At 34.1% G+C, this 24,539-nt stretch overlaps 2 protein-coding genes across 6 annotated transcripts in view; one reads left to right on the top strand and one right to left on the bottom strand.

Annotated features, from left to right (window-relative positions):
- The first annotated feature begins 243 nt into the window (after positions 1 to 243).
- LOC138178344 (uncharacterized) lies at positions 244 to 1,931 on the top strand. Its single transcript, XM_069110091.1, has 4 exons — positions 244 to 470; positions 544 to 755; positions 987 to 1,090; positions 1,200 to 1,931. The coding sequence occupies exons 1-4, from the start codon at positions 275 to 277 to the stop codon at positions 1,378 to 1,380; spliced, it is 693 nt and encodes a 230-aa protein (XP_068966192.1). The 5' UTR covers positions 244 to 274; the 3' UTR covers positions 1,381 to 1,931.
- A 284-nt stretch (positions 1,932 to 2,215) lies between these two features.
- kkv (hyaluronan synthase-like protein kkv) overlaps positions 2,216 to 24,539 on the bottom strand; it is a 34,418-nt gene continuing 12,094 nt past the window's right edge. For 4 of the 5 annotated variants that reach the window (XM_069110074.1, XM_069110072.1, XM_069110073.1 and 1 more), the window contains 19 exons: positions 22,687 to 22,800; positions 21,989 to 22,233; positions 19,383 to 19,676; positions 18,777 to 18,986; positions 18,115 to 18,459; positions 17,285 to 17,676; positions 15,560 to 15,827; positions 15,204 to 15,466; positions 14,452 to 14,662; positions 14,124 to 14,371; positions 13,775 to 13,967; positions 13,456 to 13,610; positions 11,740 to 12,045; positions 10,499 to 10,746; positions 9,616 to 9,928; positions 8,626 to 8,802; positions 4,604 to 4,771; positions 4,083 to 4,311; positions 2,216 to 3,527 (listed from right to left, as the gene is read on the bottom strand). In XM_069110074.1, the coding sequence (XP_068966175.1) occupies positions 3,208 to 3,527; positions 4,083 to 4,311; positions 4,604 to 4,771; positions 8,626 to 8,802; positions 9,616 to 9,928; positions 10,499 to 10,746; positions 11,740 to 12,045; positions 13,456 to 13,610; positions 13,775 to 13,967; positions 14,124 to 14,371; positions 14,452 to 14,662; positions 15,204 to 15,466; positions 15,560 to 15,827; positions 17,285 to 17,676; positions 18,115 to 18,459; positions 18,777 to 18,986; positions 19,383 to 19,676; positions 21,989 to 22,233; positions 22,687 to 22,799 (4,698 nt within the window). In that variant the 5' untranslated portion in view covers position 22,800 and the 3' untranslated portion in view covers positions 2,216 to 3,207. Of the gene's footprint in view, positions 3,528 to 4,082; positions 4,312 to 4,603; positions 4,772 to 8,625; positions 8,803 to 9,615; positions 9,929 to 10,498; positions 10,747 to 11,739; positions 12,046 to 12,629; positions 12,936 to 13,455; positions 13,611 to 13,774; positions 13,968 to 14,123; positions 14,372 to 14,451; positions 14,663 to 15,203; positions 15,467 to 15,559; positions 15,828 to 17,284; positions 17,677 to 18,114; positions 18,460 to 18,776; positions 18,987 to 19,382; positions 19,677 to 21,988; positions 22,234 to 22,686; positions 22,801 to 24,539 lie in introns of all 5 variants that reach the window. The other variant, XM_069110075.1, reaches the window with a different exon arrangement.

The following is a 24,539-nucleotide window of genomic DNA, read 5'->3' as shown; positions in this document are numbered from 1 at the left end:
AATACTTTTCTACTGCTATTTAAATTATTCTCATTCGAGTAATGAGCAATCAAGGTTAATAATAGAGAGCTTATATAATAAAAAAACAAAAGTGACATTTACCTTTAATCGTGTTTCGATGTCAATACGAATGGCATCGGTTAATGACAATTATTTGTGCTACTTTTCATCGTTCAATGTGTTTGAACTTTTTTAAATATTTAACCGTACCATATATTAGTATATGTACAGATGTGTCAATTAATCCTTGCTTCTATTTAATACAAGCTATGCTATGATATTGGAGTCCATTTTTTCGTGCACGAATCTAATGCTAACATGCGGTTCGTCAATTTACATCTTGATAAGACACTCTTACGCTCAGTATTCGAAATTATTAACACATGTTGCCTGTGCCTGTGCCAGTATCGCTATGATTGGTTCTCGATCATTGATCGTTCTTGTGTACAAACTTTTCTTTAAGGATTATAGTAAGTAGCTTATCAATTTCGTGTATCGTTTTACAGTCAATTAATCGAAAATCAATAAATTTGTATTTCTCAGCGTTTGATCCGTTTATGATGCAGCTGGAGGAAGAAAGGAACAAAGAACGATTCAACATTATAGACGAGATCTTTCGAACCTTGAGCATGGCCGGCTTAATTTATTCTTTGTACTCCTGTCATGGATATTACGCGCTCGGTGCCTGTGTTGTAACCAGCTTATCAATTTTAGACTTGTTCAAACTGTACAGAATAAAGAAGAAACAGACAGAGGTAGTTCCATAAAATATTACACGAAATTTCTTCGGCAATTTAAAGGTTCGCATTAACTCGTCGTTTGAAAAATCCCGTACTGTCGATCCACGATGGATTATTTGAATGTGTTAATTTTTTATTTCGACAAATTTCGTTTAACTTAAAGACACTTTTTTTTAAATAAAAGATTGCAGGATATATATAAAGTATATTTCAAGATTGAACCATGTGTTGGAATTTTAATTCCAGGAAATGGAAATGTCGCGTTTCTACGATAATTCAAGTGAAACAAAAGCAACCTACGAATCAAGGCTTAACATATTCAATTGGGTAATTCTTGGTGGGAGTTTCGCGTAAGTGCAGCAGTTTTCTTTAATTGCAAATTAATTGTAAATTATATTATTACACTGTTCAGTGTATATAAATAGACAATTAATTCATAGTTCTCGACATGATATTCAGGTATACGGTAGGTAATAATTACGCTGTAGTAGCAAATTATCCTCTACTCCTGGCGAATTGGGCGCTATCTCCGGAGGGATTTTATCAAGGATGGACCATGCGACGTACCATTAACGATTACTTGATGGCGACTTACGTCATGTGCATGACGGAAGCTTTACGACAAGCTGGCACGTCATAAAAATGTTTCTCTCTCTTTCTCTCCCTCTGTTCTTATCTGCTTAATTTACATATACATTTATTGCAACGTATATATTTCTTGTAATTATTTAAAATGTTGCTACGTTGTATATGAAATTAATAATTCCTCTCTCTTTCTGCTTAATAATTTTTTCAAAGTTATGTAGAGACAATACGAAGCTAACCCGCGAGATTCATCCGCGAGACTGCTGTCTTGCGTCATGAATAAAGTACTCTAGGCGAGCAAGCGAGGGGAAGTTTTCGACAAAGTTGTTCAGTGTGCGTCCAAACCAAGTGAGATAGAATCTGCGAGCATCTTTAATCTTGCCAAAAAACCGACAAATCGGGCTCGCCCCGAGGCGACACCAAACTCGTCCCAAATTTGTCTCGTACTATCTGTATATGCCTTTGAAATTGCGTATTTTTCTTTTTAAGACACACAATAGTATATTTTCAATGAAATTCAAAATAGGCAATTTTTATTCATATTTTCAACATAATCGTTAATCATTGTAAAGTATTCTCTACGAACTTTGTGTATATTTTAAACTGTTACCTACGTGAATATAAAATTCTAACTGTTGGAGAATAACTTTAGAAATGTATAAACGCTAGCAAACTTTATAAGATAAATCTATTTTATCATAAGAAATAAAATTTGTCATGTGGTCAATAATTTTGAATACTTTTATGATTTCATTTATCCCATAATCCATCTTCTACTTTTAAATCACTAACCAAACATGTATATGTAGCATGTAATTTATTCAAGTACAGGAAAGAATGTAGAATTGCGCTATGCAAGAACAATTGGATGAAATGAATTCGAAGTTGAGTGCTGATTGTTCGAATTTTATTTCGTTTATGTTTATACCAACACGATTTTTCTACAGGCTTAACGTTACACGTACGCACGCGATATGTACAAAAAGAATTGTATATCTATTAAATACAATAAGTATATTTATATAAACGGCGGTATATCACGTTTACAAGAACGAAAGAAGTGTAAGCGTTGTCGTCGTTGTGATTACTGTCACACTCGTTTGATACGACATCAGCTAACAAGGCTATTACGTTCAATTAACACCTAAACAGAGAATTATTCTCTAAAACCGTTTAATCATCGTACGGCAGTAGCTGTACTAACAAATATCGTTATTCACCGGTCAGTCCGTTTATCTTAAATATCTAAGCGCGAATAAAAAAAAGAGAAATAAAATAAAAAGAATAAAAATGAAGACAAAAAACGTTTTCTTCCTCAGGACTGTCTTTAACTCGTTCAAGTTTAACCAATATTTATATCTAATTCTATTAAGGTTCCTAACTTATTATATTTAAATTTCTAGTTTCTATTCTTATGTAATTTTTTTTTCTTTTGTTCTTCGTTGTTCTTTATCGTTCAGAGAAGAAGGGAACTTTGTTCACTTTTTTCTTCGAATAAATAAATAAAGAGTTTAAAGACGGCCCTGTTCCATTTCACTTCATCATAAATTAGTCTACTCGAAGGCAGTCTTTAGTACTTTTCTATTCGCTCTTACGTCATATAGAGTCAGATAATTAACAGACAATTGCTAGACGAAGCGCTTAAATGCGTGATAATATTATAATTTAAATGGGAATCGATTTTATTGCTTGTAATGTTTAGCAAAGGAGACGTAGCCATTTCTCGTTTCTCGTGAAACGTATGTGATGGTTATAGTCGTTGATCATCTAACAAATATTTTTATATAAGGATATAAAGTAAAAAAATTCGTCAGTTTTAATATTTTCCAACAATTACGTACGTCCGTGAAGAACTTGTTCGAATTACGTTCACTCGTTTCAATTAAATATTGGTATTCGCATCTCTCCACGTACTCTGACCTAGATTATGAAGTCTGAGGCTACTTCCGGTATTTTCGTCAGGTTCATAGGCTGAATTCGTGTGGCCAGCGTGTCCTTCGAACACGTCTTTTACAGAAATCTGACTGCTTCTCGAGGGACGACCTTGTATCCCTAAAGGATTGCCCGCCACACCGTAAATGTTATTGGCTCCTAACGTTTGCATCTGCGACTTCCTCCTCATCGCCATTATGCTGTTCCTGCGCCCTTCAAATGCCTTAAAAGCCTTTGCAGATCTTCTAGTCGACATGTTCCTCGGCAGACCTAAATTGAAACATTAATCAACGAATATTCTCATCCTAAAATCGAGACATTACTAACACAATTTCCTTAATATATTACACGGCATATTTTAAAGTTGCTCAAGAGACAGAGACATGTGGAAATATTAAGATACATATATAACATTAGATATATAAATATTAAAATATTTGTATATATAAAAGTATGTAAATAAAAGTATACGCATAATCGAAAAATATTCATGTACCTATTATAAACTGAGACATTGTTCCATTTATGGCAAGACCAGATTTAGATACGTTTTACTTGAAATAAGAAACAAAAAAATAAGAAAACTAAAATAAATAATTATATTACAATTTCATTTTTCTTCATTTCTTTTTCTAATTTAAATTTGGCCTTGGGCTCATAAAACGAAGTTTCAAATCACAAACGAGTATTAAGTACTTAGTGTACTTTTTCATTTCTTGCATCTTTGTATCTATAAGAAGGTCGTAAAGTATTTCGCGATTTAAATTTCCAATCCATCAGCTTCTTATGATAAATGCAAAAATTTCGCACAAACATCTTACACACCATTGCCCTCTGACATACTGAAGAATCGCTGTCTAAAAGCGACATCGAGCGTATTGATTGCCTGCGTTTTTCTTCGGCTTTTTTCAAGATTTCTTATGGTTTTCCTTCTGCCCGGGCCGCTGCCACTGCCTTCCTCGTAGTCACCCTCCATGCCGTCTAATCTTTGCAAATCCCTGACTATTTCTACCGCGTGTTTTGATAATAACGCTTCTTCCGATAGATCCTTGGTCTGGTGAATTAAACAGAAAACATTTAAAAACGATTATACTACGATTACAATCACAGATTGTATTAAAAGTTGTATTAAAGATTATAATTATTCGGGATTTTATCAAATCGTTATTTAACTGTAACATTATGAAAATGAGAATAAAAAAGAAAAGATAAGATGGAATATTGTATAGGAGCTATTACTAATTACTAATAGGAAAGAATGACGTGAATAATGTGAACAATGAAAATCTTTGATACTAACTAATTGTAGTAAAATTTTATCACCAACAATTGTAGATAACACTCACCTTCTTGCAACAGTACCAATCTAAGCTGGTGCTGGCTAGAATATGAGCGAACGTGCCAAATCGATGGAACAGCATCGCGGTGAATTGAATAACTAATATCAATGCGAAGAAGAACACGAACACCAAACCGATAGGCTCGAGTTGTAGGTACTCCTTCGTAATGTGTACCTACGAAATACGTTCATTGTTAGAGAAGACATTAATAAATTAGTCGTAATACAAGCCAAAATATAAATAAAATCGCAAACAGAGAACACATAAAACGATTCACAATTGTTACAATTTTCATTAATGTGTATTTCGTTGTTACCTCATTACGAATATATGTATAGCGAACTAAAAATCATAGTGATGTATGTCAAGATTTTGGAAATTTGGATTTAATCACATATTCCCGATTTTTAAGAATATCATCCATTTAGATTCTTAATAATTAAGTTACGTTTAAATTGAGGATTTTTATGCATCTATGGGTAATTTAAATAAATAATAATGTACAGAATAGATATAATATCCGAGAATACACGAAGTATCCAAATAAGGCTATTTATAATATCATAAGTGTGTTTATAATATTGAAAGGACGAAAGAAATTTCTATCTAATTTCTATTTTTTTAACGACGTTCACACAAATTTAAACGTGCACGAACATTCACATTCTAATTATAATTTTATTTTTTGCTGCGATAAGTTTTCATGACTCGACGAAGCATAATGAGTCTTTTCTAATAATAAACACAGAACACTATTTTAATGCAAAATAGCGGAATTAACGTATAACTCTATGATTCTCAGGCCTCCATATACTTTTCAGCCACTTATACGGTAAAATACAAAATGTAATTACGACTGGCAATTCGTAATGAAATAACAATTATTAATTTCCTGAACGTACATAGCGATAGCTTTTAGGAAGCAAGTGCTTAATGAAAACTCTGTCACGCTTTCCAATTTTTTAATCTTAATTTCAACGAATATTTCTATTAAATAGCGTTGAAAAATATTTATTGGAAAATTTGTGAAGGTACTAATTGGAAAATTTCTACCGTTCCATTTTTCAATCATTTTTATGTCAGCTATTCGTTCGTACGATCAGGATCACCGCGGGAAATACAGTTTAAAAATGATTTTTCGAGACACATATGTATACATATATAAGCCACCGTTTAGTTACATTGACGGTAACTCGTTAGTGGTGCTCCTCTGCTGCCATACCTAGCAGTGCGTTATCAAAATTAGACACATAAAAAACGTGAAAATCTGCTTAACAATTTCTCCCTCGTTCGTATTCAACCAGGTGAGCGGAAAAAAATGAGACATGTTCAAAGGTGCTTTTTCGACTCTTTCGTGACCCACAAATCGTGCACGTGCTACTGTCCATTGAAAGACAGGAAAGAAAACTTCTAACTCGAGCCTTGGGAAAGTAGACAATCACGAGAGAGCCAAAAGGTGTACAGAAGCTAAGAGAACTTTGAGAAAATAATTAGGAAAATTATAGGAATTTTATTTAACTGAATAAAAGATAATATTCGAATGTTACTTAAATTCAAAAATATTGTTTCTATTCAACACGTTACTTATTAGAATTCTTTTCAATTTAATTTTCTAATCTATTAATATTCTATCTAGTAATCTATTAATATTCAAAATAAAAGTAACGTGTGACTTTACATTTGTTCTCTGGACTTCGACAACGTTAATCAAGAAGAATATCGATGTTAGTCAAGGTGGAAACTTGATGGTGCGAGTGATCTGAGTGATCACGCTCGATGGCCACCATATCGTTTTACTTTTTACGGATACTAAAAGAAAGTAGACGTACACATAACGAGGAAGGATAATGGGATTTGAAATAACAAGGCATCGATGTTATTTGTGACTTAGCTAACTAGTTTCGAGTCAGTTGATTGATAGTGCCCCCAGCTTTTCCATACGCTTCGGGAGTACCTGTGCAAACATGTTAATGGTAATTCGCCACGTGCTCATGATCCACGTTATTGACAAAACACAGACATGTCCCAGCAAGTGCAACATTATCACCGGGTATACCATTTCCAGCGTGCTCCGATGCTCACTATTGAACTGCGATCCCTTTCTCTGTATACTAGTTGTGTCGTTCTTTTTCATGATTTTTAGCAATTTCTTTATTCCTCTTCGAGAAAAAATGAAAATTCATTTTTATATTTCTTGGATTCGAAGTTTGTTTCTATGTTTCTTGGACGCAGAATTCATTCAGGCAATTCCACCGCTTGAATTTCGATTAGACTGAGTTGAATTCAGATCAAGGAAAGTTGTAATTTTTAAAAAGAAACCGAATATAAGAATTTTTAGACCGGAATTAAATTTAATTATAGATACTGAATGCAAATATTTTGTTTCATTCAAATTTTTCATTAAATAAGTATTTAATTTTAGGGCGATGAGAAATATTAAATCGATCACATGCGAATAATGAAACCAGAAATTGCTAAATATCTAAATTGACAAAAGAAGCAGCTCACGAAGTAAATACTCTATGCCTGAAATCTAAACTAGAAAAGGCAAAGGAGAAAATATTAAAAGTATCGCAACCGCAAGCTCGATTCTATTAAAACTAAATAGAAGCTCTAAACTTTCATTCTAAACGTATCTAAAATTACACTAAAAAAAAAGATATCTCTGAAATGAGAATGAAACAATCATTTGAAAAAACGAAGGATCCACGCTCGAATTTCAAACTGACAATTCAATCGACCCTTTTTCTTCTTCCTCTACGTGACTCCGTCCTCGCGCAAAATTGTTCGATTCTGACTCATTGTCGCTATCAAATCGACAAATAACGACGAATGTAAATTGAAGATTTTGAACATGTATCAAAGTCACGCGTGTAACTAATATATTCGTGTTTTAATCCGCATAATTTTTAATATACGCGTACGTGTATACTAAAAACTACACGGATTAAAACAGGAAAATGTTAATTGTATGGGTACGTGCGTATTAAAAACTACGTGGATTGGAAATAATTTAATTGCACTCGTATTCGTATATTTAAACACGCGTAAAATAGAGGCCCCTAATTTAAACGTCATTGTCAGAAAAGTGAAAACGTAGGAATAAAACGAGAAGAAAGAAAATGGAGAGAAAACAGAAAAGATATAAATACGAGCAACGGAGCACACGGATGTGTTAGTCTCCCGAGGCATCAGTGAGACAGCATCTCTGTTTTTCGTTTAGAACACTACCAGATACCTCCGAGGTCTCTTCGATGAAGGTGATATTCGTCTTGACGCCGAGTGGCCAGACAACGTGCAGCTGATCTTTGTTCAGCTGGAGCAAGAATACGATCAGAACGAACAACGCATTGAACATAAAAAACGCGAACACGCTCTTGTTCCGCAGCTCAATTAGGTCGGCGGCAATGCGAGTCTGTCGTGGACCAGGGAAGAAACAAAAGAAAAAGCACAGATTAGCAAAGATATGAAGAAAAATACGCTCCGTCCGGTCGAATCGTTGATCCATCGGCTCCTTTCGAGGGAGGATCCTCTCCGTGATCACTTAGGTCTTCAAGCAAACTCTCATCCTCTAAAAAGCTTCTTAACAAGCGACAAGGAAAAATATAAAAATCACTACTACGAGATTTTGCTGCAAAACAATTTGAATGCTTAACTTGAATCATCGTGTATAAATTTTGTATACTTCTAAATTACCTTTCTTTTTTACTTTTTCCTGTGGTTTTACGAAAATATTTTCTTCCGTTATGATATTTATTATTATATATGACACTCCTTTCATTTGTGTTTTTGACTGATATATCATTAATTGCTTGAATCTAGTATTTTGGGCAAAGTATACGCTTTTAGCATTTGAAATGTTTTGCTACAACAAGCTAAACAAAGAATTAATATGATGGCTATATGGCTCGTGGGATAGATCCTACTAATTATCTACATTATTTTTTCTTTTTTTGTTTGCTGTTTTAGGGGAAAGGGGATATGATTTAAGAAGCAGGACAACACGACGTGGACGGAGCGGTCTTTACCTCCTGGGAGTGATCATCATAGGTGATGTTCGTCTTGATACCAAAGGGCCACTTCACGTGCAACAAATCTTTGTTTAATTGCAGCAGAAAGACGATCAGGACGAAGAGGGCGTTCATCATGAAAAACGCGAAAACGCTCTGGTCACGTAGGTCCTTTAGATCTTTGGCGATTCGTGCCTGACGTAAGTAGCATGGATCGATTATTTATATTCTTCGATTATTGACAAATTTAAACAACCGTTATTTCGTACATACAATTATTAATCGTTTACTCTTTCAGTTATTTCCAGTAAGATTTCTTTAGATTCTTTAGATTTTGTTGCAAACTATTTTTCATTTTTTTTATCTTAATCTAGCAAAGTTCCAAAATTTTTGAAAATCTTAGTAACATTATTGTATATGCTATGTGAAATAACAATTAAAAATACTGTAAAAATAATCGATTAAGAAATTTAAAAAAAATGTTGAAACAGTTATTTTCATTCTGTTATTCGCGAAGTTATTTGATTCAAATATTTTACGGAATTTTTTAGTTTTATACTTCGCAATTTCTAAATAATATCTATCTTTTTTTAATCTATTTTGAATTCGTTGAATTTTACACGAGAGATACTGAAATAAATAAAATAGAATTAATAGTTCTACGATCGAGCAATATTCTCGACGCTAGTTGTACATATTCAATTAACAAATAATACTAAAAACTTGACTGATAACGATATATATACACAAATGATAAAATAACAAATTTTATAAATAATCTGTAAGTTCTACGCACAATAAGTACTTCGAAAACTTTATTTTTTATCCAAAACAATTACTCTAAACATTGAACAAAATTTTAGAATAAAAAGTATTTCAAAATTACAAAAAATATAAATTTAACTCAAGTATAGAAGAAAGAAATGATAGACAAAAATTCTTCTCAAATTTTAAGAAATAAAAAAAGACAAAACTACGAATGACTACAGTTTGATTAAAACTTCTTACCTTTTCTGCCTTGTCCTCGTCTATAGGATACAGATACTTCTCCAGAAGATCCTTCCAAAACAGTTCCTCCTGCAGCGACAGGACATCGATTTCGCCTTTTTTAAGTCCTTCGTCGCTCAACCAGTAAGGTCTGCTTAGGAAGTTGTTAGCTTCGCGATTCCCTTCCGTATTCTGACTAGTCACCGTTTCAGCTTCGCTATGACAATCCTGATCCTCTGCTGGATCTTCGCCAATGGCCCCTAAATGATCGGCTGTTCGAGAACCCACGGAGGATGCACGACGTCGACTCGTCACCCCATGAGGATCCACGGCTCTGATTAATGGATTTATATTAAATTCAAGTTGAATATAATCGTCGGTATTACTTCAAAGATCTCATTATTTAGAATTAGAGAAGCTTTGCTTCGTTGAAATATACTTCCGGTTTGAGTTCTGAAATTTTCGATGCAGAAAACGCAAAAAGAAATACATTTTGTACGACCTTTTATTACGTCTAATTCAGCATCATGCTAGTGATATTATATTTAGTTTAGTATAATAGATTATATTTAACCGGTATAACCAGATGACAAGGATTATGTAAAATAAATCATAATAAGCCATAATCATAGATCATTCGAGAGGTCTCATTTGAAATTTCATTAAAAATTCATTTCAACTTGTCGTATAAATTGAAATTGATCGTTTAGTTTTGCATGTTAATAGATATGATGGAAATTTAATTATTACTGTTATGGTTATAGCAAGGCAATCAATAAAAAATAAAAGAATATTAACAGATTTGCAGAGCCTTGTGTTGAAATAATCGACCAAGTCAATAAACATTTGAATTTATAAAGCGTAGAGTAAAAGATATTTTTAGAATAATATAAAATCAAAAAACCTTTCGATAACTTCCAGGCGTTTGCTAACTTGCTCCAAAGATTCAGCAATAGCGACCAATTGCTGTTTCTCATTCGAGGTCTGTCCATGAGTGCAGAACATGCACTTGAACAATCCCGACAAAGAAATTTCTATCGATCCTTCTTCATCGTCGTTCGTGCCTACGCCACTTTGAAGAAACCCTAACAGAGATTTCTGTTTCGCTTTCCGTTTTGCTTCCTCGGCTTCCTTTTTCTCTTGTTCAAGTTCCTATCGATTCAGCAAGAAATATGTAACATATTTTAAATTTGATCATATACATAAAAGGTAAGTACATAAACGCTATTATAGTAAATACTGTTTCTAATGAAATATATGAGACAGTAGCAAATGTATTAAAAAATTATTAATTGCGTGTTATTAATTTATTAGTTGTGATTATCGTTATATCTATAAACGTAATATCAAATACTAGAAAGCATTACACCTTGAAACAAATTTTTCAGTCGAACGTTCATTGGAAATTCAAATACTTTTCACTCATGTTGCTTCTCACTCCTGAATTATTAATATATGAATGGAAAGATTATTGAGAGAGACAGAGAGCTTGATATAAGTTCTGAAGAAGACAATGATTTATAGTATTATACGTACGCGCGTATTAAAAAACATACGTTTCAAATAAATCTTTTTAAAATTTAAAATTATTTTATTTTTCTAAGTAAAGGAAAGAAGCATTTACGTCATCCATTTGAAAAATCGAAGTCGATAAAATGTTTCGAACGTTGTACAAATTAAATTGTTTCTTCGCTGTTTCTATATAACTTCTTAAATAGTTTCTCGATAGAAACTGTTCTTGCAGAATCAAATTTTGTAATCCCACCTGAGCAATACTGAGCATCCACCCAATGTAGTGCATTTACATAGTTTAGTCGAATTAAGTGGATTTACTCGCTCAGTTTACTCTATTGCTGTATATGTCTACGTAAAATACATAGATCGAATGGTGAGATTTAGCCGTAATATAGATGTCAGTCATACTGACATAGTGGCGGATTTGAATTTAATAATTTAATTCTTGTGATAGGAATCACTATTATGAGCCAATAATTTTCAAATGGATTTTGCTAAAGCTTGATAAGTTAGATGAGTCCAACTGCTTCAAGGTGCATAATCATTAATGGTACTTGATAAAATGACAGAAAAGAAGAGCATGATTAAAATTAGAGTCGATTATTCAATTAAGATTGAGCTGATAATTACCGCAGCAGTTTTCTTAGTCGCCACCTCTCTCGTACCCCATGTGATGTTGTTCAGATTACAGATCGAATAAAAAATAAGCAACACGTACATCGATGGGACGGTGATGAAGTATATGATGCTGTATAGTAAGCAATACATTTCTTCGGGGTGCAATAGTGCGGTTATTATCATCTGAGATATTACTAAAAATAGGAACATCGCGGATGGCGACATTATCCCGTCCTGAACGATGTTAATCGCAGTCCCAACGATTACGGCGATCATCACCATGCCGTACAGAGTACTTATTATCGCCGCCACGAAAACCTGGCACACCGTTGTTATTATTAGCAGTTATCGATGCTCGGGCGTGTAAACCAATTTTTCTTTGGTCTTGTATAAAATAGTGGTAATACGTTGAGGATACTGGATTAACCTTTCTGAATCTAATTCATACTAATCTTAGGCATAATAATTTTTTTACGCTATACGTTTGTACGTATACTATTTTTTTTCGTTTATTATATATTGCTACTTATAATTGATAAACGAATTTTTTTCCAACTGGCCAAGAAACATTCAGTTTTAAAAGTGTTAAATATCGAATTATTGAATTAAAATTCTCGTATCCTCAGCATAATGTCACTCTCAGTATCTGCGTCATTATAAACAAGTTAGAACGTACACATGCAGACAAAAAAGCTTGCAGCTCGCGTGAAATTGTCTGAAAGCACTTGCCATCTTGATTTACCACCACCATATGTTTCCTACGATGGTTTTATAGAATAATGGTAAATGTACAATCCCTCAAAATTGACAAACATGATCTAACCAAATACTGTCCAGTTAGTTGAACAAGGGGAAAAAAGAAAAAAGAAAATGTCGGGTAAAGCCAATACAAAGGAACGAACCTTTTTGGTTTTTTTCACTTGGACCTCACGAGTTCCCCACGAGACGACGTTCAAGTTTATAATCGAGTAGAGAATCAAAAGAAGGTACATCGAGGGGATTGAAAGGAGGTATATTATACCAGGAACGATACACCAAAACTCTTGAGGATGTAAACAGGCGGCTATGAAAAAGGAGCTGGATAATGATATTAAGAATATCGCGGAAGGTGAACCGATACCATCCTCCCCAAGTTGGAGGGCCGTACCTACGATCACAGCCATCATTATCATCGCGTATCCTGTCGACAATATCTGCGCGCACAGAAGCTGAAAGACAACAACACGAAAAAAAAAGAATTGCAAGAACAATCAAAGCGACAAGTATTTGAAGAGCAGGTAGAAGGAACATGACAGATCGCTTTATCACTGATCTCTTAATCCCACCAAGATCTCGACAACTTCTCAAGTTTTCTGAAAATACGTTGGCAATAAAAGATATTTACATACGTCCTCATTTTTCAATGAAGTACTTGTTTATCTATATATATTTTTTTCTTTTTGTAGTCTTCATGTTTAGTTTGTCTCCATCGATCGTTCGTAGTCATATGAAAGTATTACTAAATGATACGAAATTTGATATACTTGGACGTAATTAACTAGCATACAAATGCTATAATAAATACCAAGGTGTACAAACGACATTTATAGCCATTGTACGTGATCTCATAACGAATTAAAGAGACAATTTTGGTAACGTTGAATTTTCAAATTGTTTATCATGTCCTTTTCCTGTGTTCTTCGTTTACGATAAGCACGTATAACAAGTATTAATTATAAGTGGATGTACCTGAATGCTCGCTTTACAAGTGAAACATACAAGCATGAAGAACAGAATAGGAATAATATTATAGTAGAAGCTGGTCCAATTATCGATCTTGAAGGCTGCGACGAAAGCACCGACCAACATGAGGAAAATCGTGCCTGGTCCTAAAATGGTTCCACCTGTAAGAAAGATTTAGACAATTTTTTAATTAATAATTGATAAATCTCAAAGCACAAAGAATGAAATTAATATAATGGGATTGTAGAAATTACATGGAAGTTTCAGTGCCGAGAAAGGCAATTAATTAATAGAAAAATAAAAGTAGAACGAGAGTTTGACTGACCCATGAGTAAGATTTGATAAGAGATGTAAGGAAGAGAAATGTTATCGTTAATTTTAATCGTTCGTTTCGCGTCCATCAGAAGATCCATGATATTGGCAATGGTAGATGGTACCCATCGACGCCGCTGATTGTAAAACTCGTTGAAACCTTCGGGTGCATGAGTGTAAGCATCGCTGGCTGCTGAATATTCTACCTGTAAGATTAAACGGTGAAGAATGTGAATAAGTGACATCATAAAATATTTCATCAAATATTGAATTTGAATAAAGACTTCGATCACTGTCCTCCTGTATAAATTTAGTATCTAGATTAAGTAATAATAATTTCGGAAACTTTTCTGGATACTTACTCTGTACCCACGTTGCAAAAGAAGCGTACAAAGCCATCGATCCTCTCCTTGATCGTATTGAACGTAATGTCTAGCTTCATCAGATCTCGTTGTGTACTTCTTCATCACGTTATCGTCCATCAAAGCTTTTCCTCTGAACAACGAGAAGCAACCAGGGCTACAAAGTACACAGCCGATCATATGCTCGGTTGCTTTTTGCAGCCAATGTCCGATAGCGTACTCGAACATCTGATACCAAACCATAGGACCTAATATCATAAAAAAAGTTGTACATAAAACTTTATTATTAAAATCTGTCATAGGTTGAAAGTTGTTTGACGAAGATTACCTGAACCGACTGGATGAATACGGCCACAGGCTGCGCCAAGATTTTTGTTCTTCTTCATCAAATCCACGAGCAGTTTCACAGCGGCTGGTTGAAAATCGATATCACCGTCAAGAGTTAATAAGTAAGTGTTTTCTGCGATCACTTCCTTGCGATCTACGCTAATTGGCAATTCCATTAATCGATGTCCCAATAGATAATACATGTACATAACCTGGAACGCAAGTTTCGAAGTAATATTATTCAATGTTGTGAAAAATTTAAAAATATAAATGTATTTTGAACTGCTACGAGTAATAGGTACGAATTACTATGGCTATGAGTATTCTGAATTACTATTGAGTATTGTGTATATTTTTAATCCTTTAAATTTGCAAATGCTGAAAAAATGCTGATTCTTTTACATCTATCCCAATGCGTCAAATTGACACAAGAGTCGGATTAAGGGTTGAAAATATTAACAAATCGTAAGGTGCCAGATTGCTTTGTAATTATTAAAACTATCACTTGCTTCCGACTGCTTCTCAATGCTATACGTTTCTAGAAATATTAATAGATTGTAAAATATCAGGCTCCATTAGAATTACTGGAATTTCACTCATTTTAAAAGCTATGCATCTTTGATATTATTAATGGATCTTCTACTATAAAATTTCTTAGTCATAAATTCTTGAAAAATATTAAAGCTTCAAAGTTGTATGGGAATCTCAAAGCAAAGTGGTTCGTTTATAACTTCATTCGACTTTAATTCCCACCTGGCTCCAACGTTTTCGGTGACGAATCTTGCTCTTGTCCTTCAAATGTGCGATCATCTTCGTTTTTCCAGGAAGAGTCCAGACTAATCGGCCACCGTAAGGCGTCGGATACTTCTTCGGTGCTCTGACGTGCATCCGTGTTTGATGAACGTCCGACGCTGCTTCATCTAGAGTGCCCACCAACAATTTTACGAATCTATTCACTTGCTGTTCGTTCTCATCGTGATCCGATAACTCGAACGCATCATCGAAAAAGATGTGAGCTGAAAGAATAAACAACGTCTCTCAACGTGCTTGAATGATCGAGATCTTGCAGACTACAACGCCAATATCAGAAAGCGCATATGGATACCTACTTTCGAATTCATAGTAGTCCGGATCGACAACCTTCAAGTATTTTTGGGCTACACGTCTAGCACACTGATCCTCGTCCAAACGTAAGATACTTTTCAAAAATTCCATCATTTCCTCCTTGTTTTCATGCCACATAGTCGCGCAGGCGTATATTCTTGTTACGTGATCGCTGCTCTTTACAGCCGACGGAGGTGTAGTCGTGCCATCCGTCTGTTCGTATATAGTCTCATAATCTCCATCTCCCTTTTCTTTCTCTATCTCTGCCAGATCCTACCCGAAAATACAATTCTTATATTTTTATATAAACGACCGTGCCTTCGATAACAATCGAGCCTATAGAAAACTTTGTCTTGCTATGCGTAAAAAAAAATATATATATTTCTTTTAAATACAAGACTTACACTAGGAACTTTTAGCGGATTAATTTAATTCTGCACATTTCGAAAGAAAAGCATCTCAATATGCGACGGTAAAGCTCCTCATAATATTTCCGCGAACAACACAACACAAAATGTCGTTGAAAGCAGCATTATGATTCAAAACAATGAATAAAGTGAAATTGTCTATGTTAAGAGCGTCTGTGGAAATTTTCCTTTCTAAATAAAGTCGTACCGTGCAGCTTTATGTCGTTTGTACATGTAGCCCATAAGACAGAAAGTAAATTTCAAGACTGGAACCTTGTTTTAGCACTTAACATACTTTCTTGTTCGAAGAAAGAGATTTGGTGAATACGAAACTATCATTATGACTAATACTGTTATTACGATTAATATTTTTATTATGTGTGAATTTACTTGAATTCTATTTTTTGTACGAATTTTATTTTTATTAAATAGATTTTCCTTATCAAATCTTTTTACGTCAATGTATCCTTCTATCTTTCTTGGTATTCTTTTAATTAAGAAACACTTGTTCGCGATAAAACTTGACAGTCGACCGATGAATAATAAGAAGACAGATTTCGTTTATCGCGTTCTCTATTTTAAGGTGCCGAATATATCGGATATTTATGCTTCCTCTCATTTTACAATTATAAAAATTGTTAAATTGTATTTATACCAGGATACTTTTACTCCGTTGACTTCATTCTTATTTTTAACGAGACTAAAACGAAGCATACGGTTTTAATTTTAAAAGGGTTGAACATTCTTTTAAGGATTATGACGGATGAAAAACTGTTCCAAATAAAGACAAAGTAAGGAGATAAAAGTATACTAGTTACTTAGTGGCTCTCTGTGTGAATGAAGAGACATTAAGCGTTGAGACAAGGGATTCTCCTTTAAGAAATTAAAACCAATCAAGTATAGAATCTAATGGTGATGGAAACTCGTGAAAAGCACTGGAAATACTATACACAAGAGTTTTATGGTTTTCTATACACTCATTGCAAGTGCCAAAAAATCTTTTCATCCTTAATTATAGACAAGGGATCATAAGATTTAAAATTAATTTTTTCAAAGAAAAATACAGCTTTATAGTTAGTATTACCAGAGAAAGAATAATAGAAATAAAGAAATAATTGCCGAGTTTTTCATAAAAAAAAAGTGTATAAGATAGAATGGCGGCGAGTAAAATTACGTTGGAGGTTTTAATTATGGCCTTTTAATACTTTAAAGAACTCTGTTTTCTTAAATCTCCATAAAAATTTCATAATCGCCTAACTGGGAACTACATTTAGTATCTACTCAGGGCATAACTTTGTAAAAAATTGTTTTATAGTAAATTACCTCGACTTTCACTTCCGGTTGGTCGTCCCTCTTTCTGTTTAGACCCATCGATTGATCGATTAACAGAGAATTGTACATAGGAACGACGAACAGTTTCTCTGTGGCGGCGAGACGCTCGCATTTCGGTGTCCAAACGTGCAATGTAATCCAAGTTTGTGACAGCAACCACAACAACCATACCCAAGCATATTGCTTCGACACGAAATCATTGATGAAATGGGTTGGCGGTGACTCGTAGAACAGATAATCCGGAATCGTTCCTTGAAATATGCAAGGATCGGTGTTCCTCAAGCCACAAGCAGCAATTAATAAAGAGATTGACACTGGAATTGTTAGATTTACCGGGAAAGCATAACTGAATCCTTGTATCAGAATTTTGCACGCGAATTTACCTGAAACAAGCGAAATACCATTCATTTTCTGTTCTCTTTCTCCTTTTTCCTTTTTTCAGGCGAGCAATGTTTAAAAATCCAATAAGTGGATGTGTCAATTAAATCAAATTGGCAAAATTTATATCGGACTCTTTGTCCGATTTGTAAATTAAATATGTATTTTAACCACACAATGTTGATGAAAGTTTGGGAAATATTGACTGTCATAATGTCATGTCCCATGTCATGATTTTGTTATAAAATTTTCTAATTTAAACAACTTGTCTTTAATAACAATTTTTTTTACAACATTAAACTTTGCCTTTGCCAACGTTGCCTTTGCAAAACTGTAAGTTTTATAAATATCCATAGTCTAGATACATAGCCTAGTTTGGTATTTAACAAATTATTTAATCTAGTTGAAGGTATAAATATAATAAAGGAAATACAAATACTTACCAAATATGTATGTGAAGTAAGCACCAAATATTTGCAGCAGTAGAACGTATATAGGGGTATCTACGCTTCCTGGTACAGGTACTGTGTCGCCAATTTCCAAGATATCAGCGACATCGGTGATTTTATCAATGGCTTCAACCCGTTGTGTCCATGCCATAATGTCATGGCTTCCGAAAGCGTCACTGAACATCGTGAACAAATGGCCAACTGTTTCGCCTTTGACATGGAGTATCAGCAAGGTGCTAATAAAAAATGCCACGATCTTCCAAACCGAGATGAACATATAAGTGAAGTATCTCGTCAACCGCATTTCTTTCTTCACCCTTCCCAGAGATCGAACAAATCCTAACGAGGAAGATTACAATTATTCTGAATATCGGAATATTTTCTTTTTATTATTGTAATATATAATTTATAATAATAAAGTATAATACTATTAAAAGTAAATATATTATTTGTAGTAATATTTGCATAGAATTAAGCAGAAAGAGTTGATTCAGATCAATGACTTCATATCGATTATAACAGTAAAAAAAAAAAGCTTCTTCTGAAAATTTCAATTTCGTATTGAATACCTGAATAAATTGAATAAATTCTGCTTTTCTTTTACGCTCGATAACAGTTTCTTCTCAATGGCGTCTCATCGATATCGTAATACTTACCGATCGGACTCTGTATCGAAACATAATTTTCCCACCAGCCGCACGAAACCAGGAATAAAGATGGTGGTATGAGCCATAACGAGGGTCGAGAACTATCCAGCAAAGGCCAGAGGAAGAAACTTGTTCCTTGAGCAGCGAGCGCGGCAATATCTATCAGCACCAAAACAAATCTCTTCGACTCGTCTTTGTTCTTATTGCGAGAGAGCAGTCCTTGAACAATCGAAAGAAATCTTCGTCTTAATCCAGTACAAGTTCCCTCGTTATCGATAAATCGAACTTCGTGATGTCTTCTTTTAACGAAGAACTCTCGAAACTCTAGTACGTTAGCCTCTTAAAATCCCAAGGGCTCATAAATAATTCTTAAAGCTCCGTAATACTATCAAATTGCCCAAAAATGTTGTAAAATAAAATTTCTATGTAAAATCACGATTATTTCTAGTATTAATCCAAATACATAATTCACTTTTCTCTTGCATCTTTCAGTCAAATCGACCTCGTTCCGCTAATTACGTAACAAACATGCTGTTCTACCAGTTTCGACGTAAATAAGAGAAACGCGTTAAAAATTGAAGTTCAAAACGTGTTGTGAAACATGGCGTATCTTACCTAGTAAACCAGGTACGAAGCACACGCAGTTCGTCAGCATCGCACCTTTAACCACGTCCAATTCAGGAAGTACTGCCATAAACATCAGAGCCAGACCGGTCACGTGGAATGTCTCCATGAGAAAGACAAGCAGGAAGTGAGAAGCCGGTGGTTTCTTCCACGATTTGAAAATACATATCCTAGTGCTGCGGATTAACGTGCCGAATTCTGGCACCGCGAACGCGATTATGATGCACCAGATCCACGCTATCCTCTCCTCTTCTGGTAACGTTACTGTCCATTGCCTGTCCCGGCCTGTAACAGAGAGGAAGAAATTGGATTCACGAAACAACAAATACGTTTTTAAAGCTTATCTGAAAAGAGAACACGAAGAAGAAAGCCCACTTTTTCATATTACATAAATTATCAGTATAACTGTTATCAGCATGCCCACAATTAGTTTTCTAATGAGATTTAAAATAACATGAAAATCGTATCCCCTTTAGGTATTTTTTAATAAAAATGACATACTTTGACAGACATTGTTTCAAAATTACATACTAATCATGCACTCGTTTCGATTCAAAAGAAAAATCGATATTCAATTTGTAAAGCAGGTTTACGCCAATGAGATACTAGTGAAAAGTGCAAAATGTCGCAACATAAAGAAGTACTTGTTATCGATGAATTCAAATTATTTTCTGTACTTTGAAGATTTAATACAAAAATATATCGAAAGCCTAGAAAAATTTGCACGTAATGATTGGGAAAGCGACAAATAACGACTAATAATAAAAATTGGAACAATGATTAAGATTAATACAGTTCTTCTTTTTTGTTAAATATAATTTTCTAATACCACTCAAAAATGCTTATTTGGAAAAGCAAGTTTAAAGCAGAGAGCCATTCTTTATCATCGAACAGTAAACGCGTTTGATCGGGAGCCAACCAGAAAAGTGCACCTGTATTTGACAGATTTTCAAACTTGATTTTCGCCAAAATAAAGCTTCGAAAAGAATAATTGTATTCTTTTTCTAATGGCTTATTTTTGCTTATATAATTACTCTCATTTCTTTCGTGTCGTTCATTCTAGAATAATTCCTCGAATACCATGCTACGACAGCGAAATTTGCGTCAAAAGAAACCATCAACCACCGTATTGAAAAGCGACCAGGCCACTAGGTTCACAAGATTTTTTTAATTAACTTTTATTATATAGAATCGAACGATTTTGTAGAAGGTAACCTCGCGTATGTAATGCTTCAACCTGGTTTCACGTACTTTCTCTCCTTTGCTCGCACCGCGGTTATACATAGCGAAAAAATTCCGTTGTAACTATGTTGCGAGCACGATCCACTTTTTACGTTACTCCGCGACGGTTTCCATGAATGTTTTACCGTTCTGAAACTCAAGAAGTGCGATTTGGATTTCGCATCAGTGACGCGTTTTATATATTTTTTCATATTATGTACATTTTGTGTATTTTCGTATCTTCAAATTTTGCCATAAATGCGTAAAAATCTGATTACCTATTCAAACGTTGCTAATATTGAAAAATTGTAATTAAAATTTCTAACGCGATTTCATCGATTCGTTATTTTACCTTACGAACCTTTATTCCAGCAAGCTTTTCGATTATCTTCTAAGTCATTCATTTTAAATTCTTCGTCGTTTTATTACACTGTCAAACGGTTAAAATAAACGTGTTACATTTTACATAAAAAGAACAAATAAGAATTAAGCTCATAAACGTCTCCAAGGTATATCCTGCAGGCACTTAATTTCACGTTGTGCCCCACTATAGTATCCTTACAGACCCACAAAGTGGATTAGCGTATAATCCTATAAAGCAGTCATTTCGCAAACGTTAATTGGCTTATCAAATATAAGAAAGGAAAATCGTGTAATAATGAACCGCAGATAACGTATTGTTATTATACTACGAATCTGGATTACATGCATCGAACGGATTACGTGTTGCATGAAACACCGAATTCAACATAGGCGTAATTTGTAGAAAATTCACTACACAAACGCAATATAGTTTGCAAAGCGGTCATCGAGCGTTCGATTCGCATGGAAATACGAATGAGAATTTAAACGTATGAACGGTACATTTTATAGTACTATTATTTTAATTCCATTTATTGTATGAATAAATATATAGAAATACGAGAAAATAGCTTCGATGCTTGCTTTGATTTTAAAACAATAATCTGTACCGTTCATAGTGTAGATTTTAGTTTTATTAGTTTTATGTTGGGTTAATAGCTTTATATATTAAATTACTTTATTGCGTTATTTTTATTGGACCGATATTACTGGACAGAGGACATGCTAGATAGTTCTGTGACCAAAGTAAAAATGAAAGTGAAATCAAGAAAATAATAAAACGACAATGAAGACCGATTTTACTAGAAAGAATATTTAAGTAAAGAATATTTAAACAATAATTTATGTCACTAGTCTAACGTAACAACGTAAAGGTTTTAAGAATAGAATAAAGCCAATCAAGATACGAATAATATCGAATTGGCCAGAGCTACAAGAGGCGTCAAAAGTCCTAGGATTAATTAATAATATCCGATGATAGCGATGATATGTACGGGAGTTTGACTATCACTCACCTAATTTCTTGTTGCAGTAAGCGATCGTTCGATTAGCTCTTAACTGCGACGTCATAAATAGAATTGTTCCTTTGGCTACTACGCCGCTTCCTAATACTATCACAAATACTAGTAGGTAGACGATCACCTTCGTGATCTGTACCGTCATCTCGAGGCATCTTTGATTCGCCATCGAACCGGAATCGATCTTTGGCGGTGGATTCCGGAACACGTCCCATCCTTTCGTTTCCACGACAGTTCTTTGACTAGAAAACGAAACAAACAGACGTAATTAAATTATACAGCTACGCTCGAGTTCTTAATTAAAACAGATGGAGCCGATATGTTAATTCTGACTGTCTTCTCAATAAAATTTTTACGCAGTTTCGTATTGTTATTAACATAACTAACTTTTTACCTTTAAATTTCCCATAAACGCATAAAAGTTCGTGATTTAGTTATTCCAATTATACGTGACAGTTTTAAACTTTAATTAAAAAAGTCGGCTGGATTAACTCCTAAATTTCATATAAATATCCATTAAAAGAAAATTAAATCGAGGCAATAACTGCGATTTTTCTCAAAAAACGAGATGGCTCGACTGACGCAAAGAACAAAGGCAAATCTCGTTTGCTTTTTTCCCCTCTCCGTTTAAAAATAAAACGAGCGACGTTTGCGAATACCATAGCTGCTTGGTTAAGGACACATTTGCCACATACCTGTCGCCATAGTCCTGAGTCAATGGAGTACTCTCACCATCCGAAAAATCGTCAGTGTCAGCGACCGGTCCTCCGCCTCCTATCATTCCATTTTGTTGCTGACTTTTTGACATTCTGTAAAAAAATATTTCTTTTACCAAAATGTCTTTTAAAAGAAACGAAGAATGGCGATATAACTTTGCTTAAGTAGCAGCTGTAACTTTGCAAGTTAAATAATTGTGATCGACGAATTTTAAGTTTCACAATGTGGACGTCTTATAAATAGATTCTCAACCATTTCGTAAATGCCAAACCACTGAAATTACAATTCAAAAATTTCAATACCGCCAACTAAAAATATATTTTATTTTTTATATACAAATAATAATTCAAGATGGAAATTTAGCGCAAATTAATGCACAAATTATCCATCATTGTAGAGCAAAACTATAAAACCAAAGATATACAATTTGAGGTATACGTAATTGAAAGCTATTGATTTTAATTGTCGCGTTACAAGACGCTATAAAGCAAAAACTTTGTCCTAATGAAAATATTAAATATATGATTTCATAACATGTTTTTATTTTAAAAAGACAAGATAGATTTGAAGCGTTATTTAAACTGTCATCCAGTGTTATTTATCATTTAGAGAAAGTAGAGATATAATTTATGATTATTCGTCTGGTCAGTTGAAGTTCTAAGCTAACGTAACTTTGGTATCTTGAACGTCTCCACCTCTATGAATAATTTCACATGAAGCGTGAACCGCTGAATTGTTTCGAATAATAACAAGTGTACCAGGAAGCGCGAACTGTACACCAAAAATTGGTTTCTGCATGTTAGAAAGCTTAGCCATTTCAGAACAAATGTTTACCGATTATATCAAACAGCTGAACAAACTGTTACATCCTACTTTTTGAACCGCATGACTTGATATTTTGATCGTAAGAAAATATTCGGGATATTATTCATCGCGCGATATTACTACTAATTAAAAAACAAGCGAATACACCGACGGCCCTATTTCCTAGATTTCGGAATGATCGTCTCGCTTCATTCTTTAGACTGTAGAAGAAACTCAGTAAGATTATCAAAGATAAAATATAACACCTTTTATAAATATATTATACGTATTGTACGAAATTACATTATATTGATAGTGTTTGAAGTAATTCTGAAAATATATATCGAAAAGAAGCTTATAGAGAAGAGGAAAGATAAAGAAAGCTAGCATGTAGAACACGCGTATTAAAGAAGAAAGTTGGTCGATGAAAAGGAACCTCGCCGCTGTAAGCACCACATAATGATTGGAAAATGGAAAAAGTAGGAATTGTCGGTGAAACGAGACAAATTGTCGCAGTATTCTGTAGTTTATCGACGTATAAATTCACCGATCAAATATCAAATATTATTGAAATAAAAATGGGCGAAGAAATAAACGGTGTGTAACGGATCAGTAGGTAACCGACTTTCTTTACTTCCCGCTATGTTTTATGAGTTTTATTCTACATACTGATTCTATTATAACTGCGTTTTTTGCGAGAAAAATCGCTCTGTATGAACTGTATGTACGAGCACGCTCGCGAAAGGGTCTCCTCGTTGAACTAATTAGTGATTCATCGAAAGCGGAATAAGAAGTTGCTGGTTTCTGCAACTATCCGCTTTATTACTTCGATGGAATGTGTATCACTCATACGTTGTCTGCTAGTTATTAAGTAGTTACGTACACCATAAAAAGACAGGCGATTGAACTCTTGCAAAAATGTACTAATTTCGATCTTTCTGGTCTTATAACGTATATTTCTATCGAAAGGACCAATTTCCAATTTTTTATCGAATCTTACGGATTTAAAACAATGAATTTTTGGATT

This window comes from Bombus flavifrons, chromosome 3 (genome assembly GCF_040668555.2).
Source record: "Bombus flavifrons isolate JBK064 chromosome 3, iyBomFlav1_principal, whole genome shotgun sequence".
Taxonomy (NCBI): Eukaryota; Metazoa; Arthropoda; class Insecta; order Hymenoptera; family Apidae; genus Bombus; species Bombus flavifrons.
This window is presented reverse-complemented; position numbering and strand designations above follow the sequence as displayed.